This window comes from Dipodascopsis tothii (genome assembly GCF_038497935.1).
Source record: "Dipodascopsis tothii strain CBS 759.85 unplaced genomic scaffold V1510scaffold_6, whole genome shotgun sequence".
Classification (NCBI taxonomy): domain Eukaryota; kingdom Fungi; phylum Ascomycota; class Lipomycetes; order Lipomycetales; family Lipomycetaceae; genus Neoaidaea; species Neoaidaea tothii.
In genome coordinates, this window is record NW_027117990.1 from 23,475 (window position 1) to 39,657 (window position 16,183).

General features: G+C 63.4%; 6 protein-coding genes and 1 non-coding gene across 7 annotated transcripts; 2 read left to right on the top strand and 5 right to left on the bottom strand.

Annotated features, from left to right (window-relative positions):
* The first annotated feature begins 1,760 nt into the window (after window positions 1–1,760).
* On the top strand, window positions 1,761–3,524 carry V1510DRAFT_304045 (Indoleamine 2,3-dioxygenase). Its single transcript, XM_066930696.1, has 2 exons — window positions 1,761–2,185; window positions 2,296–3,524. The coding sequence occupies exons 1-2, from the start codon at window positions 1,853–1,855 to the stop codon at window positions 3,448–3,450; spliced, it is 1,488 nt and encodes a 495-aa protein (XP_066790425.1). The 5' UTR covers window positions 1,761–1,852; the 3' UTR covers window positions 3,451–3,524.
* Window positions 3,374–5,939, bottom strand: V1510DRAFT_412363 (uncharacterized protein). The gene is made up of 2 exons (XM_066933056.1): window positions 5,537–5,939; window positions 3,374–5,505 (listed from the first exon to the last, which is right to left on the bottom strand). Exons 1-2 carry the CDS (start codon window positions 5,588–5,590, stop codon window positions 3,598–3,600), a joined length of 1,962 nt encoding a protein of 653 aa, XP_066790426.1. The 5' UTR covers window positions 5,591–5,939; the 3' UTR covers window positions 3,374–3,597.
* Window positions 5,643–6,469, bottom strand: V1510DRAFT_412364 (uncharacterized protein). The gene has a single exon (XM_066933057.1). The coding sequence runs from the start codon at window positions 6,069–6,071 to the stop codon at window positions 5,805–5,807; it is 267 nt and encodes an 88-aa protein (XP_066790427.1). The 5' UTR covers window positions 6,072–6,469; the 3' UTR covers window positions 5,643–5,804.
* Window positions 6,470–7,818: 1,349 nt separating this feature from the next.
* On the bottom strand, window positions 7,819–9,658 carry V1510DRAFT_304141 (uncharacterized protein). Its single transcript, XM_066930697.1, has one exon. It carries the CDS (start codon window positions 9,209–9,211, stop codon window positions 7,910–7,912), a length of 1,302 nt encoding a protein of 433 aa, XP_066790428.1. The 5' UTR covers window positions 9,212–9,658; the 3' UTR covers window positions 7,819–7,909.
* Window positions 9,659–13,215: 3,557 nt separating this feature from the next.
* On the top strand, window positions 13,216–13,306 carry V1510DRAFT_t42. Its single transcript has one exon. It is a non-coding gene; the product is annotated as a tRNA-Ile (tRNA).
* Window positions 13,307–13,320: 14 nt separating this feature from the next.
* Window positions 13,321–14,523, bottom strand: V1510DRAFT_412378 (uncharacterized protein). The gene is made up of 4 exons (XM_066933058.1): window positions 14,366–14,523; window positions 13,987–14,331; window positions 13,877–13,950; window positions 13,321–13,844 (listed from the first exon to the last, which is right to left on the bottom strand). Exons 2-4 carry the CDS (start codon window positions 14,197–14,199, stop codon window positions 13,367–13,369), a joined length of 765 nt encoding a protein of 254 aa, XP_066790429.1. The 5' UTR covers window positions 14,200–14,331; window positions 14,366–14,523; the 3' UTR covers window positions 13,321–13,366.
* Window positions 14,524–14,740: 217 nt separating this feature from the next.
* V1510DRAFT_412383 (putative cytochrome b5) lies at window positions 14,741–15,581 on the bottom strand. Its single transcript, XM_066933059.1, has 4 exons — window positions 15,322–15,581; window positions 15,088–15,214; window positions 14,981–15,051; window positions 14,741–14,936 (listed from the first exon to the last, which is right to left on the bottom strand). Exons 1-4 carry the CDS (start codon window positions 15,435–15,437, stop codon window positions 14,864–14,866), a joined length of 387 nt encoding a protein of 128 aa, XP_066790430.1. The 5' UTR covers window positions 15,438–15,581; the 3' UTR covers window positions 14,741–14,863.
* Between the last annotated feature and the right edge of the window lie 602 nt (window positions 15,582–16,183).

The window sequence follows — 16,183 nt, forward strand, 5'->3', positions numbered from 1 at the left end:
GCCTCAGGGCCACCACTCTGCTGCCCCCCCCGGGGTAGTGCGATAGTTGAAGGCCGACTTGCTGGCCGAGTACACGTGGCACGAGGCCAGCGTGGCGCCGACAGGCAGCCGGTCGGCCGAGAAGGCCGAGAGGTAGGACGTGGCAGCGGCCGAGTTGCCGGCCGCCGCCACGTCACTACTACTGAGATTATTACTGAAATTACTTAAGAGATTCGCCATTGGAGATGATTGAGCTGTCGCGAGACGTCGGTTGTGCTGGAGAGCGGGCTTGTGCGGGGGCTGGATGCAGATGAGTCGTAAAACACAGGGAAAAAATTGTGCGCGGCGCGGGCGAACATATATGGCGGCCAACGGCGGGCGGCCGGCGGGGAGGTGACATGGGCTAGGGTTGGCGGCTACGACGGAACTGTCTCGCGGCTGCTCGGATACGCCGCAAGTCGGCGGTGGCGGCTAGCGCGCTGCCTTGCGTCTGGAATGTGCGATGGGGGGTGGCGGCTGGCGATCGGCGGTCACGGGAAACACGTGACGTATATTCACGTGATCCGAGCTGGTCACGTGTAGCTCACGTGTCCGATATCGCTTGCTTGCCTCTGGCCCGTGCTCCGCGCGCCCGGCGAGACCGGACGAAGGGGGGCGCGTCAGCCCCGCCCCCCGCAGGCGGGGCTGCCCTGAGCGCACGCGATCTCGATGCGCGCGGGCGGCGCACGCCTGGCCGTGGCCGCCGTGGCCGCCGTGTACGCTGCGGCAGCGAGCACACGGTGCGCTCGGGGCGGACCTTGGTCGTTGCGGCGACTTGCGTGCAGGCCGCGCCAGCCACTGGTAACCCCCACCAGCCACGGCCGAGCCACCCCGGCGCAATGCTACAGCCGTGGCCCCGCGCGGAGCCCGCCAATGGGGCGCCAGTCCGTCTGGGCCGGCCGCCACCACCAGACAGCCTAGGCCTCGGTAGCGTGCTTGCCGCGCCCACTGGCGGCGGCCGCGGCCGCAACCGCCAGCCGAACAGGCCGCCGGGGCTGTGGCTGGGCGTGGCGTCGGCCGTGCGGCCAATGGCGGGGCGCGCCTGATAGGGTAATTGCCGCAATGCTGCCGCCGGCCGGCTTCGGCTAATAGCCGTCTTGAGTCACCGCTGTCGCATCTTAGTGCAGCGCCACATAGACAACGGCCTGCAGCAGACAGGCGCGGAGTTACCGGACGCCTTGTTGGGCGTGCTGGCGGTCTTGGCGTCCGGCTGTCCGCGGGCCGCCAGAGGCCGGCGGTGGGCCTACCAGTGGGGGGGGGGCAGCAGCGCCCCCTCTGGCCCGGTTCGGGCCTGCTTATATGCCTCCCCCGGCGTCTTGATCGCCCGACCAAGCACCACGGCCGGTCGCGGCGCCGGCCGGCCGTGGCCGACCGTGTCCGAGCGCTGTGCTGGCAGGCCGGGCTGCAGGCGGCTGCAGGTTGCGGCAGTCGGCCGCCGGCGGCCGCGGCCGGAGGCCGTGCGGGCCGTCCGGCCGCGGCCGCCGGGGTGACGGACACGGCCGTGGCTTAGTAACGGGCGCGCGTGCGTGCGCACCACCGGCACAACAAACTTTGTCAACATCTCCTCATTTTCTCGTTTGGGCACGATTTCTGCGTAGGTGCACAGTATTTGAGAAACTCAACAGCCGTAATTTTTTTCTTGTCCACTAGACCAGCACCCAACCGTCTTCACCCGCCGCCGGTCTCGAGTCCGGTCCCGCACGCAGAGGAAGCCCGTCTGGCCCAGAAGAGGCCCCAGGAGGACGTTGCGCCGGTGCTGACGCACCCCCTGCAGCTGTGTCAGCCGCCGTGCCGATCCAGCGTTGTCTGTGCGACGCTGCAACAAGCACCCCTAATGTTACCCGATCGGACTGCGGCCGCGGCCGCGGCCGCGCACGGCCTGCCGGCCATCCCGGATCCGCGGGACTACGACATCTCGCCCGTGACCGGGTTCGTGCCCGAGGAGTTCCCGCTCACGCATTTGCCCGACGCGCACTATGCGCCGTGGGAGTCGGTCATGACCAACCTCACGCCGCTGATCATGACGCGGCAGGTGCGCGCGGTCGTCGACCGCATGCCGCTGCTGCGCACCGACCGCCTGCGCACGCCGCCCGAGCTGCGCCGGGCGTACTCGATCCTGGGCTTCATGGCGCATGCGTACGTCTGGGCAGGCGACGCACCCGAATCGGTTAGTATTGCGCGCATGCAGCCGGCCGAGCGGCAGACCCAGCGCACTGGATCAGAGGGTCCGCGCGCCTGGGTCTGTTCGCCGCCGATATCGGCGCGGCTGACCGCCAGGACCTGCCCACCCAGATCGCCGCGCCGCTGCTCGAGCTCGCCAAAAAGCTCGAGGTCCCGCCGCTGGCCACCTACGCCGGCCTCTGTCTCTGGAACCACCGGCCGATCTTCGCCGACCTCGACCCGCGCGACATCGACCTCGACGCGCTCGCCACCATCCACACCTTCACGGGCTCTTATGACGAGAGCTGGTTCTATCTCGTAAGCACCGTGATCGAGTGCCGCGGCGCCGAGTGCATCAACTGCGCGGTCGACGCCATGGCTGCGTGCCGCGCCGGCGACTCGCACTCGGCCGTCGTCGCGCTGCAGCACCTGGCCGAGCACGTCGACGAGCTCACGACGCTGCTGAACCGGCTCTATGACCAGTGCGACCCGCACGTGTTTTACTACCGCATCCGCCCGTTCCTGGCTGGGTCCAAGAACATGGCCGACGCCGGCCTGCCGCAGGGCGTGCGCTACGGCGACGAGCCCGAGCACCGCCAGTACGCCGGCGGCAGCAATGCCCAGAGCAGTCTCGTGCAGGCGCTCGACATCGCGCTTGGCGTCGTCCACCGGCCCACCGGCGAGCGCGCCGACGCCGCCGCCGACGAGAAGCGCCACAACAACTTCATCCACGAGATGCGCCAGTACATGCCCGGCCCGCACCGCCGGTTCCTCGAGCAGCTCGCGCTGGCGGCCAACATCCACGACTACGTCAAGGCGCACCCGTCCAACTCGGCGCTCGCCCTGGCGTACGACGCCGCGCTGGCCATGCTGCGCTCGTTCCGCGACAAGCACATCCAGATCGTGTCGCGCTACATCATCCTGCAGGCGCGTGGCTCCGGCGCCGCCGACGCCGCCGCGCCCGCCAAGCCCGCTGGCACGGGCATCGCCGGCATCGCCCTGACCGAGAAGAAAAAGGCCCGGGGCACGGGCGGCACGGCGCTGATCCCGTTCCTCAAGCAGGCCCGCGACGAGACGGGCGAGCCGGCCGCTGGCAGCTGGGGTCGCCGTCTGCTGCGCGACGACGCGGGCTCGGGCCGCCGCCGCCGCCGCAACTACAACGACCCCTACGCCCAAATGGCCTTTGGCTCGGACGACGAGGACGACGCGGTCGTCGGCCTGGCCGGCAAGTGGTCCATGAGCGAGGACTACGGCGGCATCTGCCACTGGTAGAGCTACAGCATTGAGGAGCAGGCCTGTCCGTTCAACACGGCCGGCCCGACGTTGGTAGAAGGACGCTAGAGCCCGGCCGCGGCCGGCAATACATGGAGACTGTGTTCTCGTTTTCTGTTGTGGAACTGCGTAGCTTCGGGCGGCGGTCTAGATCGTGAAGACCTCGCCCGCGCCGGCCATGCCCGCCGGCATGTGCTCGTCGATCGGCGTCAGGTCGAGCTGGAAGCCCTTCCAACGGTCCATCTCGGCCTTGATGGCCCGCTGCGAGACCAGGAGGTGCGCCTTCATCATGCTGGCCTCCTCCGCGGCCACCTCCTCGGCCGACGCGGCCACCCAGCCGCCGCCGTGCTCGGTGCTCTCGTCGAGGTCCACTTCGGCGTACTCGGACTCGCGCGACACCGGCGGCGGCGAGACCGTGTTGGCAATGCCACCCGTGAACGACGTCAGCGCGGCCGCGGCCGCGCTCGTCAGCTGTCGCCGCGAGAACGCGTTCATGAGCGAGCCCGCGCCCGACGTCGACAGCCGCTCGGAGATCGACGGCCGGTGGCCGTGCGTGTACGGCGAGTCGGCCGCCGGCGAGCCGGACGACGACGCCGACATCGGGTACGACCCCAGCGGCGCCACGCTCTGCTGCTGCTGCAGCGCCGCCGCGGCCGCCGCCCGCGACTCGGCGTCCTCCAGCCGCCGGGCGTAGTCCGCCACTGAGTCCTCCAGCTGGCGGATCTTGTTCTCGAGCTTGTCCTTGTCGATCAGGCTCAGCAGCTCAAAGTCCTCCTTGTCGATTCTGCCGTCCTCGCCGGCGACCGCGTCGCCGGTGCCGGCCTCGATCTTGCGCCGCGTGACCTCCTCGTAGCGCTCGATCTGTGCGACCATCTGGCCGTTCAGGCTCTCGAGCTCCTGCGCCCGCGCCTTGAGCGTGTTGATCGTGTTGAGCAGGTTCCGGTTCTCGACGCCGAGCTGGGCCGCCTTCTGGCCGTCCTCGTGCAGCCGCTCGTTGAGCTGCTGGACCAGCCCGGCGTGCTTCTTCTCGGCCGCGCTGTACTGCTCTTTGAGCTTGGCCAGGTCCGCCGTCAAGATCGAGTTCGAGCCCTCGACCTTGAGGAACCGCCGGTCGAGCTCCTGGTACTTCTTCTCGATCTCGTACCGGCCCTTGGCTTCGCGCGAGAACTTCTCCTCGAGCTCGCGGTACTTGTATTCGTCGACGGTGCCGAGCCGGCTGGGGGACGGCGGCGACGCCGGTGCCCGGCTGCCAAAGAATGACGACAGCTTGGCCGCGGCGCCCTCGATTGCCCGGCCGCCGCTGCCGGCCGACTCGAGCTCTCGCGTGAGCTTGTTGATCTCGAGCCGCATCGACTCGATCGTCTGGTCCTTTGCCCGGAGCTGCTGCTCGGCGCGGTCCGCGCCGTCGAACGCGGCCTCGGGACTGATCGGCGACCGCGCCGACGACGACGACCGCGTGCGGTGGACGCCGACCGAGCCGTCGCCGTCCTGGCTCGGCGACGGCGAGATCACGTGGCTGGTCGAGTTGCGCCGCGCCAGCTGCGCCTTGAGCATCGACTTCTCCCGCGCCAGCGTCTCGATCTGCGCCTTGCTGTCGGCCAGCTGCTGCTCGAGCTCGGTGCGCATGCGCTCGGCCGCGTCTGCCCGGTTGATTGCCTCTTTGGCCGATGTCGTGTGGTCGGCCATTTTGGCCTCGAGCTCCTCGTTCGTGGTCTGCAGCGAGCGCACCTCGGCGCGCAGGCTCTCGACAACTGCCGTGAGGTCGTCGGCGGGGGGCGCGACGGCTGCGGCTGCGTTCGTGTCGTCCGCTTTGGTGGCCGCGCTGGCCTCGGCTGCCGCCAGCGCGCTCTCGAGCTCCTTCACGCGCTGCTCCAGCGCTGCCGTCCGTTCGTCCGCTGCATCCGCGGCAGCCTCGTCCGCTGCATCGGCTCCGGCGGCCTCGGCTTCGTCGCCGTCGTCGTCGGCCGTGGCCGGCGCGGCCTCGTCGGCCTCATCGTCCTTAGCGCCCTGCTTCTTCGCGCCACCCTTCTTCTTCTGCTTCTTCAACTGCTCAAACTTTTGTCAGTGCCGCGCCGCGCGTACGTACCCGCTTGCGAGCGGCGGCCAGCTTCTCGGCCTTGGCGGCCTCGTCGTCGGCCATCACCGTTGAATGTTCCGACCGCTGCGCGGTTCGGGTCTAGTTCGCAGCCGCGGCCAGTCCGGCGACACTGCAGTTTCGTTCGGCAAGAGTGCGTGTGCGCTGGATGCCTCGTCCGAGACACTTGCGGCGATAGACTGTCGGCGCGACGCTGCAAGAGAACTGCCGGCTGAGCGTCAGGGCTTGCCAGTGATGTCGTGAGGTGCAAGCGGTGGTATCACGTGGACGGACGCGAAGGGCACGTGATCTGGCACGTGACGAACGCGCGACGCGTCCGCCGCACGGCTCCCCGGCCGGGGTAAGCGAAGCAGACAGCGCCAGGGCCCATTGCTACACGGCGACGCGACGTGATAGACCCCTCGGTAGCCAGTTTGGCGCCGCACGGCCTTACGATTAGGTCGTGGGCCAGGACCGGCACGGCCGGGCGCGGGGCGCCGCACGTCAGCCTTACCAGGAGCGGCGTCAGGAATGCGACAGCCCACATGACAGGGCACGTACGGGCGGGGCGCGGGTAGTATCGCGTCACGGAGTCCGGACCTGGGTCCAGACGGCACGGACCGAAGTTCAGCCGCGCCGCGGCCCCCGCCGCGATCCACGTTCGAGCCGCGGTATACACACGAACGTGCGCCGCAGCAAGGCGGAGAGCGCAGTGTATGCCTCTAGCCGCGCCGGGCGGCTCCAGCGATGTTTCAGGTGTAGCGGCGCTGCTCCAGACCACTTTCGGAGACCATGTGTCTATGTATAGCCTCTTCCCGAGTACCCGGAACCTCTAGTACCTCCAATAGACCGGATATGGCGCAGCCAAGGTAGTAGTAAACAAACTCCGAAACAGTGCAAGGAGGCCCAGCCCAGTGGCCGGGAACAGCAAAACATCAACAAGAGAGCTGTGGCGCCATGTGCCGTTAGTTAGGGCACAGCGACCCACCGCGTGCTGGCGTGGCGGACACGCCCGGATCCCTAAGGTTTGCTTGCGCGGCCACAGCGATGGCCCGGCCTGGGACGCTACGCACTGCAGGCGCGGGCTCCTGCACGCAACAGGCACCGGCGGCGAGGTCTAAGACACAGGCAGGAATGCGATGGTGGGGAGGTGCATGACGATGAGTCGTGTAGATCCGCGCTACGGGGTCACATGGGATGGGGGCTACGGCTGCGGCTGCGTTCTGCAGCTGGCCACGAAAATGGTGCAGCGGTTCCAGCGCGATGGTCTTGGTCCAGCGTCTTGGTGTTGGTTCGGACCCGCCGGTCACCATGGTGCTGGTGCCCACGGCATGACCGGCGGCTGACGCGGCGACTAGCGCACGCGCGAGCCCGTGGCATCAGACCACTGCCCATTGTCCACGCAGTTCTGCGGTACCGGCCGGTCGCTTACGTGGACCGGGAGTAGTGCCTCGATAGCGACGCGGCCTCCGGTTGCCGAGCGAGGGCCTCGCACCCTTGCACCTGCTACAGGTGCTACTGTCTCCGGCGCCGCTCATAGCTGCTACGACATGCCCGAGAGTAGCGGCGGTGCCGTGCGGCTGGGCAGGCACGCAGGTACGCCCACAAGTTTGATTACCGATCGTCCACAAGTTTGATTACTGATTCACCGCGGTATTTATTGTTTGGCCGGCTAGTCAGTCAGCCGGCCACGCTCGTCGCAGATTGTCTCACTCGGGCTGAGAGGCCGCGCGACTACCTGCTGACGCGTAGCATTTCAGAGAAGAAGAGTCGTCATCATTACTATAGTACAAATTCTAACGGCATCTACGGATTGACATTGCATAAATATACAGCACGCAGCAAGACAGACTAGTGGCCCTCAACCTAATGGCGGCTATCTGCCAAGGCTCAGTAGAGCTTTGAACGCGCCAGCAGTAGATCGCAACCACCAACGACAGTGTAACTCCAGGTCAGAGCGCCAAATTATATAAGACTCTACCCAGTGCCCATAATCGTCGACCGCCAGATGCATGAGTCCATACCCACGCCCTATAGAGTACACTCTATCCGGATCGCATCAATCTCAGCTGGTGGTGGTTTCACGCGTAGTCCAGCGACCGTTCTTAGAGAGGCAGCACATAAATATGTATTGTATACTGTAATCATTCCCGTAAGTCCAAACAAACGAAGGGCACACGCAAGAGTGCCGGTCGCAACATGATAAAACAAAACAATTGCGTCTCTAAGAACAAAACATTGCCGAAGGAAAAAATGAAACCAATGTCAATCAGAAGTCGTTAAGAATTTTAAGGGTCGTCACAAAAGATATTGAAAAAAGTTAACAAAAACACATGTTCAATTAGAAAAAGAAAAGGCAAGAGCACTCAAAAGTACTTGGGTTCTCTAATACAACACAAAGTTGGCCGAGCCGTTGGTAACAGCAACAGTGCAGCCAGCCGAGTTCGAGAGAACACCGTCAATGTACGTGCACTCGCCGTTGACCGTCGAGCCCTCCGAAGCGACAATCTTGATGTTGAAGCCAAGAGTCGAACCCGAGGGAGCATTCGGGTTCGGGATAAGAGCAAGGTACGAGACACCGTCAACGTAGCCAGCACCGAAGTTAAGCGGCGAGTAGTTGCCGACGTCGCTGCCCGGAGTACCCCAGATGCAGCCGTCCTCAACAGACACACCGGCAATGTTGACGTAGTACTGAGCCGACGTCAGCTTACCCTGCCACTGGTAGTAGCTCTCCTCGTCGACGACGGTCAGAGGCTCGGTGGCACCGCCCTCAACCCAAGTGGGAACAACCATGTTCTCGGTACCGGGGTAGTCAGTGCGGCAGATAGCGACGCCCTGCGAGATCTCCGAGACGATGTTAGCGGTAGGCTGACCCCACGCGCAGAGGTAGTCGCTGTCGCTGTTGGTGAGGTACAGGTAGCCGTTCTGGCAGAGGAGACCACCGCGGGACTCGCCGTCGGCGGGCTGGTCGGTGGGCCACTGGGTCTTGGACATACCCGGCTGGCAAGCGTACGAGCAGTAGGCACCCTCAGTGCAGTTTCCACCCGAGGCGTCGCCGAGCTGGACACCAGTCCAGCCACCGAATCCAAGCCAGTCGGCAGCAACGACACCCTGACCAGCGGGGAAGGTGTCGCAAGGGATGGTACCGTTCGAGAAAGTCTGGTACGGGCCCTCGTAGTCGGCCAGAGTGGCGCTCGACGAAGCCGACGAGTAGGTGGAAGAAGCCGACTCAGAGGTGGTCGACGTAGCGAAGGTCGACGTGGTCGGAGCGACGTAGGTCGACGTGGTCGGGGCGACGTAAGTCGACGACGTGGTCGGGGCGACGTAAGTCGACGACGTGGTCGGGGCGACGTAGGTCGACGAAGTGGTCGGGGCGACGTAGGCCGAGGTGGTCTCCGACTCAGGCGAAGCAGCGTAAGCAACAGCAGCCGCGGTCGAAGTGGCCTGGGTGTCGTCCGTGATGGTGTTGCCGTTCTCGTCGACGACAACGGTCACATAGGTGACGACAACATCGACAGCACGCTTCTCGTTCTGAACAAGGTCGCGTCTGTCAGCCTTGGCGTCACGGGCGTGACGGTGGTGAGTGTGGAAGTCAAGACCTCTACGCTCACCAGCGGGCTGAGCCGACACAAGGGCCGACGAAGCGGCGATCGCGACAGCCGCAGCAGAAATAACGTTGAATCTCATCCTGAAGTTGATAACCGTAACAAAAACCGACGATAACCTGATATAAAACCGAGCTGACCAATTGATTCCTGTTGACCGTACACCGTGACTAAAGGAGTGTCGGTTCTAAAACTGTTTCTGAACGCTGTATCTAAAAACCCAAGTGAAGGAATGAAACGGACAGATTCTAAAATAAAAATATTATAGGATCACGACCGGATAATTGGGATTCTAGTTATAACACAGGCAAAGGAGCGGAGGGTGAAAAAAGAAAAAACCGAAACGAAGTTAAGGAAAGTGAGGAATAATAAAGATTTTGAAAAATCAAATAAAACAGAAATATGGAAGCTAGGTAAGGGCTACGCTGAAGTTAGAGAGAGAATAATCGTGAAAAAAAGGCAAAAACTGAGAAAAACACAAGAAAGGGGTTAACAGGTAGGAGCATACAGCAGGTTGTAGAGTTTTAGCGCTAGCACTTGGTTCCTCCATATTGTTTTATAATTTGTTATTAGAATTTGTTAATTTACACGATTATTTTGAATTTTTAGTCAGTGTATTTTCGAGGCGAAACCTAAATCGGCGATACTAACAACATTAGCGTTACCACTGTAGTGTTAGCGTATATGCAGTTTAAATTACAATGACCGCATGTGGAGTAGTTTGCTCTCGTGCATATGCTTGGTAGGTTATAGTTTTCAGCATAGGCTGCCCAGCAAACGCGTCTTTGAGGGGGGCAAGAGGCCCAAGGCTACGTTACCGGGTACAGGCGACCTGGTAACCGCTAGCTGGGACTGGGTCCGCGCAGGTCCTGACCCGTACCTACGGGTACCAGGCGTGCACGTAATTTTGGCGCCGGTATGATGGTACCCGCACAGGCGAGTCCTTTGCCAGGGCCTCCGCGCCTGGCCCGGGTGACTAACCGAGTCTGCCGCGGCTGTCACCGAAGCCTCCGCTATAGATCACCTGTGGCAAACCTATCGCCTGTGACATTGCAGACGCCGAGTCTGGATGTCGGGTGCTAGCCACCGCCGCCCGAAGTTTGTCCGTGAAGGCCCTGGCTATACGGGCTGGACTTTGAGACAGACTTTCGGCAGCCGAGGCGTGCGAGCAGATGGAACAATTGTCCATGTGCCACGAACTTTGTTTGTTCGACCTCTCGAACACTCGGCGTTTACTCCTGCCTCGAACCCTTAAGGCCCTGAGCTCCCTGCCAGGCTACGCCGCCGCGTGCTAGCTAACGATGACCATGTGCATGAGCTTCCAAGACACAGGGAGCAGATCACAAACAATCCAGCTGGTTTGGTTTGCTAGGGGCCATCGTAGACTTGTCCGGGCTCTGCCGGGCTGTTCCCGAGGGGGTTCGCCGGCCGCGGCTCGCCCCCGCCGGGCAAGCGCGATGCGGGCGTCAGTTTTGCCCGGTGTTAGATGAGTTACTGCTTCCGGCAGCCTTTGGCTGGTACCCCGGAAATTGCTAACTCCTGTCCCGTCCGCATCCCGCACCGAGCATCCCTGCGGTTGCTGTTCGAATCGAGCCTTTCTCGAGGTCTCGATGAGCCGCGACCCCGCCTACACGCGCTCGTGACCGCTCCCATGCCAGAGAGTGAAGTCTGCTGCGGGCTATCGGGCAAAGCCCCCCGGTCCACGCCGGCACGGCGCCTCCGAGACTATCGCTACTTCGGCCAGCGTCTCTGCCGCAGCTGCGCCGAGACACTTTTATGATTCGCAGGTCCGCCTACGACTTGGCCTCACAACCACCATGTGCGTCTGGAACCTGCAGGACACAGTATACACATGCTGTGACAGCTCCTGCACGGCGGCTGGACCTGCGCACTGTTTTGGTGCGCATGGATGGCTGAATGGGGTAGTAGCAAACTCTGTTGGCTAACCGCGGGCGAAAAACCTGCTAAGCGCAATGCTACTTCGGGCCTTTTATTAGTGCTCTTGTCAGTTTAATTGTTCCGTTAATTAGCTTTTGCATACACATACGCCACTATTACTAGTTCTGGCAACTTGCTCATCTATGCCTCTGTCTCGGACGCTTGCTTGGTTCTGCTCATTTTACTTGCATGAGCGCCGAATTTGATCGAAGCGATCGGACGGGACCGCCGCAGGGTGGTCTAACGCAGGCTGCAGGCAACGGCTGCAGGCCGGACATGCGGCTGGCCGCGAGTAGGTAGACTAGTCCTCTCCGAGAGCCCGGCCGACGGCGACAGGCGCTGGCGCGTCCGCTTGAAGGATGGACCAGCAGGCGAGCTCGGCAGGGCGCTGTCGCGGGCGCTGCAGCGATAGCCCTAGTCCGCACTAAGAGATGGCAAGCTGGCACAGAACGCCCGGCGCTCTACAAGGCGCGATGAGCAACGGCGGCACATCAGCACGTGACTGTGGTACGGCGGGGACCACCACACGTGCAGGGACCCAGCACGCGCCGGAAATTGCTGGACATGCAGGTGAAATGAGATGCCGTATCGCCCTGTAGCAATCTGTTGCCGCCGACTACATCGTTACCTGCCAGCGAGTAGTCGCGAGGCCACCGCGTCTGTAGCGCCGGCCGAGCACGGGTCCAGCGCTTTGGGTCCCAGGCTCAGGCACGGCCAAGAGTGCTGGCGGCCGTCACAAAAGGAGCTCGTTAATATCGCGATAGCGCGCCGATCGTCATGTGGCCGTTCGGCGGCCGCAATGGCATCTTCCTGGATCGCACGGCTGGCCTCGTCTCCAGGATGGTCCAGACCGTAATCCCGGAAGGCGCCCGGTGCAGGACGTTGCACGCCATGGTTGTTGCTCCACAGCCTTATCTGCCCAATCGGTCCCACTGTGTGCCGGGCATCGACGCCGGCGACTCACCCTCGGCGCTAGCTGGCCACAGCCGTGCAGTCTCCCAGCCAGGCAAGGCGCGAAGTCTCGGCTGGCACACGAACGGGCACAAGCCCGCCGCGGCTACACTCGGACCTGGCAGGGCCAGGTCCGGCTAATGTCTGCCCAGGTGCTGGCAGCGCAAGTTACGGGGCCAACAAGGCACCTCCACAGCGTGAGCAGCAGGCTACGGCAGCCTGCCGCCGGTGCTGCCCCAGAAGCGGGACCTGGCCTGCCGGGCGTGCCCGCACAGTGCTGGTGTCGCCCGGCGATGGCCGCAGGGCTTGGCTAGGCCGCGCGGCAGTGGCGCTCGGCCGGGTGACAGGCGGGTTACAGTGTTACCTAGTGTGGTCGTTACCCAGCCGTATGTCACCCGCCCACAGGCGAAGCTGCCATGTCGCACTCTGCGACACGCCCTTGTCTCTGTTGCACGCTGACTGCCTGAGCAGCCGCGTACGCGCTCGCGTGTCGGCACAATTACGTGTCCACGGCATTTGCTCGCCAGATGACCTCAGCGTGCGCGACCGACAGTGGGCAGCCTGCTTGCTTCACGTCTGCGACAATATCGGCCGCAGTCATACATATCCAGCTGTCTGCACCGATCTCAACGGTCACAGCCGATCCGGGGTTTACGGGCCCACTGACACCCTTACTGGTAGACGTAGGCCGTCCGGATCCCGCAACTAGCAGCCGGCTGACAGTTTCAGATGGCTGGTTCGGGTCAGCTTATGCACAGCGGCCCATTACGCTTCTGGATCGGGTACTTCTATTAGCAGCGTGCCCGGTAGTCTCAGCCACTCGGCGAGGTCAGCCCGCGTTCGGCCTAGACTGGTGCCATGTGCGTCTTGCGCGAGTAGCCACGACGGCGTGATGAGGTCTGCGCCAGCACGCCACGGCCTAGATATCGTGCCGCTGGTGCCGGGGGCCTCGTGGTAGACAGAGCTCCGCTTCGCTGCATTCATCGTGCACGAAGCCCTAATTGTCCCAGCAACGTTCGTCCTGAGCGGTCCGACCTGCAGCGCGCAGGCACGGCGCCGTCGCAGACGTCGCAAGCCCACGATGCAGGCCGATAGGCAGAGCCTAGATCGGGACTGGCCAGTGACCGGCACAGGCGCTTGTGAGAGGCCTGTGCCGGCTAGTAGTAACCACATCTGCTGGAACGTACCACAAGCTAAGGTCTCTTGGCCCAGTTGGTTAAGGCATCGTGCTAATAAGACAACTCCTTGTGAAACGCGAGGATCGGCGGTTCGATCCCGCCAGAGACCATTTTTTGCCGCTCGTAGCCGCGATCGTTATAGAATTACAGCGTACATCTAGAATACAGAATCATTCGTCACCGGCGGTGAATTGGATGTGTGACTCGTAAAAGTGCAGGGCGCGCATCGGCGCGCGCGCGTACAGCAGATCAGAGGCGACAACGGACTTGTGGCCATCGACCCAGTCGATGTAGAACATAAGGGCGCCGTCCGGAAGCTGCTCGATGCTTGTGATGTTCTTGATCTTGTCCTCCCACACCCCGCGCGGCAATGGCGGATCCTCGGGAGCCACTGCCGGCGCGGTCGACGGCGCGCTTGCCGGACTTTCCGGATCCGTTGACTCGGATTTGGGCGCGGCGTCCGTCTTGGCCGCACTCAGAAGGTTGTTTGTTTGTGTTGACTTCTTGCGCCCGCTCTCGGCCTTGGCACGTTTTTTGGGCGGCATCTTGGGCGTCACCGACGAGCGCTTGCGCCGCTTGCCGCCGTCCTTGGCGGTCGGGCGCCCGCCGATCTTGCTGAAGTACTCCTCCAGCACCTCCATTGCCCCGCTAGTCGTCAGCGTCGCCGCGCAAACACTTACGAGAGATTCTCCTCCTCCTCCCAGGTGTTGTCCTTCTCGTCGTAGTTGAGCCACTTGACACAGTAGTATATTTTCTGCGATCAGCACCGCGCGGCACGCGCCGCACTCACACCATCGTCCCCAAAGTCGTGGCCGACGATGGCCTCGACCGGAAACTCGGAGGCTTCGTCGGCCCCGCCGTCGTCTCCGTCGTTGGCCCCGGCCGGGCCGTCAGCGCCGCCCGCGGCCTCATCCCCGGATGATTCGAGCTCAAACAGGTCTCGTTTTGGCCTCGGACCAGGCCGGCCACGCCGGGGGCTTGCCGTGCGACTCGCCGGCGACATCGCTGCCCGCTTGCGCTGTGTGTCTGTCCTGGTCAACTGCTGATGACTGCTGCGACTGCGTTTGTGCTTGCTCACCAGGTCCTCCTTCCGTCTGTTCGGGTGTAAAGATCTGCTGCAGCAACGAGCGGAGCTCTGGGGTCAGCACGATTCATCCGCACCTACTCACTTGACATCGAGTGTTCCGTGCAACAGTCGTCGCTCGCGCGATGGTGGTGCGAAGTAGTGAACGCGCGGGCCGACACGTGGATGACAATATGGCGAACGTGCCTGACGCCGGTTGTAGTGCGGCGCGGGGCGGTGACTACGGGGCCACACGCCTTTAATGTCACCCCGTCTCTCGGCGACCGGCCCACCGTGACACATGCGTGAGTGGTCTGATCGCAGCTTCACGCGACTGACGGCCGCGGCGCCGGAACCACGGCCGGCCACGCCGCATATGCGGTTCGGTGGGCAGGTGGGCGGTGCGGCGCAAGCGACTCGTAGTCGCGTCTACGGATGACCACGTTGCATTGCCGCAGTCCAGCTGCGGCAGCCCAAGAGACGTACTACAAATGTATATTCTTTACAGACAGCGAGCGGCCCTGTGTCCGGGGCGCAAGACACAGCAGCGCGGCCGGCCAGCCAGCCGTGAGCACGGCGCGGCGCAGCGGATCGTTTTGTGCGCTTACATGTACTTGGTGTAAGCGATGTAGGCGGCCACGAGGGCCAGGACGATGCTCAGGATGGTCACAAAGCTCCTGCAGGGTCAGAAGAGGTCCAGAACGGCGCCGGGAACACTTACGGGGCGGAGGCGGGCTCCGAGCTAATTTCGGAGCCGGCAGTCGGCGCGGCCTTGGTGCTCTTGCGCTTCTCCTACACGGTCAGTATCGCTCCTTGCGCTCGACGTACCGAAGCGTCCAGGTCACCAACCAGCAGGTCGTCCAGGACCTTGCGGGCCTCGTCCGAGTGGCCAATGTCCTCGAAGGCGTCCGTGGCGTCCTCGCCGCCGCAGTCGACCAGAACCTCCTCTCCACCGCTGTCGGTCAGCAGCCGCTGGCGGGCGCCGCGGCGGACAGCGCATCCGGGCAGCCATGTGCGCTGCTCAGACGTTTGCCGTACGCCGCGTCCTCTGTCGCTACTTACGGGTGCTCGTCGACGAACTTGGTCACGTCGTAGACCTTGCCGTGGACGACCATCCACAGGTCGTCTCTGGTCTTGTGCGACTCGATATCAGCGTACGTGAAGGTCTTCTCGGACATCGTGGTAATGCGTTAGGATGGATTGGACGTGCGCGTCGAATTGGCGTGGAAATGGACTGTATGTACACGAGTTCGTCTGAAAAAATCGTCAAGAAAGTCGAAGCAAGATCTTTCAGGATCTCAGGGGCCGGTCGGCGGTTATCGTGACCGCGCGTGATGGGGTGGAAAGTGTGACGCGCTATGCATGTTTCGGGCACAAACGGGTATAAATTTGTGGATCTGCGCTCCAAGTGTCATGCACCGCTGTAGTCGTGCCTTGGCGAGCATACATAATTCTATTTAGCGGGCCTCCTACTGGCCGAGTACACACAGCTGCCGCCGTGGTGCCGGACGGCGGCTGCTGGCGTAGAGCGGCTGGCAGGGCCGTTGATCGGCGCCGTCGCAGCAGCGGCATGCCGTGCGTCGTGCGTCGTGCGTCGTGCGTCTGCCTCGTATTCGCGTCGACACAGCCGCCGGCCGTGCGGCTAGAGCAGCGCAGCCGGCTGCGGACACGCCAGCTCGGCTGCTGCCGTCGCTTCGGGCGCAGCGCGCACCGCCCTCTAAGTGCAGCCGCAGCGGCTCCGTCGCTAGGCGCACGGACAAGCCCGCGACCTATTGTCCGGGATACGACTGCCGAACTGGGCGAACCGATCCCGCTCAAGCCACCAGCGGCAGGGAGTGCGGGGCCGCCGCACGACGTGCGGCTCGAGCCGCACGCGCCGTCGTACACGTGACGCGCCGCGTAGCGTGCGGCTCGCGACATACTA

What these genes read in the sequence shown, in the direction of transcription:
- V1510DRAFT_304141 (XM_066930697.1), bottom strand. Translation starts at nt 9,211, where the DNA reads ATGAGATTCAACGTTATTTCTGCTGCGGCTGTCGCGATCGCCGCTTCG.
- V1510DRAFT_304045 (XM_066930696.1), top strand. Translation starts at nt 1,853, where the DNA reads ATGTTACCCGATCGGACTGCGGCCGCGGCCGCGGCCGCGCACGGCCTG. An exon ending in CAGGCGACGCACCCGAATCG is followed by an intron (nt 2,186 to 2,295) that starts GTTAGTATTGCG and finishes GCTGACCGCCAG; the next exon opens with GACCTGCCCACCCAGATCGC.
- V1510DRAFT_412378 (XM_066933058.1), bottom strand. Translation starts at nt 14,199, where the DNA reads ATGTCGCCGGCGAGTCGCACGGCAAGCCCCCGGCGTGGCCGGCCTGGT. An exon ending in ACGACTTTGGGGACGATGGT is followed by an intron (nt 13,951 to 13,986) that starts GTGAGTGCGGCG and finishes TGCTGATCGCAG; the next exon opens with AAAATATACTACTGTGTCAA. An exon ending in GAGGAGGAGGAGAATCTCTC is followed by an intron (nt 13,845 to 13,876) that starts GTAAGTGTTTGC and finishes GCTGACGACTAG; the next exon opens with CGGGGCAATGGAGGTGCTGG.
- V1510DRAFT_412363 (XM_066933056.1), bottom strand. Translation starts at nt 5,590, where the DNA reads ATGGCCGACGACGAGGCCGCCAAGGCCGAGAAGCTGGCCGCCGCTCGC. An exon ending in TGGCCGCCGCTCGCAAGCGG is followed by an intron (nt 5,506 to 5,536) that starts GTACGTACGCGC and finishes CACTGACAAAAG; the next exon opens with TTTGAGCAGTTGAAGAAGCA.
- V1510DRAFT_412364 (XM_066933057.1), bottom strand. Translation starts at nt 6,071, where the DNA reads ATGTGGGCTGTCGCATTCCTGACGCCGCTCCTGGTAAGGCTGACGTGC.
- V1510DRAFT_412383 (XM_066933059.1), bottom strand. Translation starts at nt 15,437, where the DNA reads ATGTCCGAGAAGACCTTCACGTACGCTGATATCGAGTCGCACAAGACC. An exon ending in AAGTTCGTCGACGAGCACCC is followed by an intron (nt 15,215 to 15,321) that starts GTAAGTAGCGAC and finishes GCTGACCGACAG; the next exon opens with CGGTGGAGAGGAGGTTCTGG. An exon ending in TTGGTGACCTGGACGCTTCG is followed by an intron (nt 15,052 to 15,087) that starts GTACGTCGAGCG and finishes CTGACCGTGTAG; the next exon opens with GAGAAGCGCAAGAGCACCAA.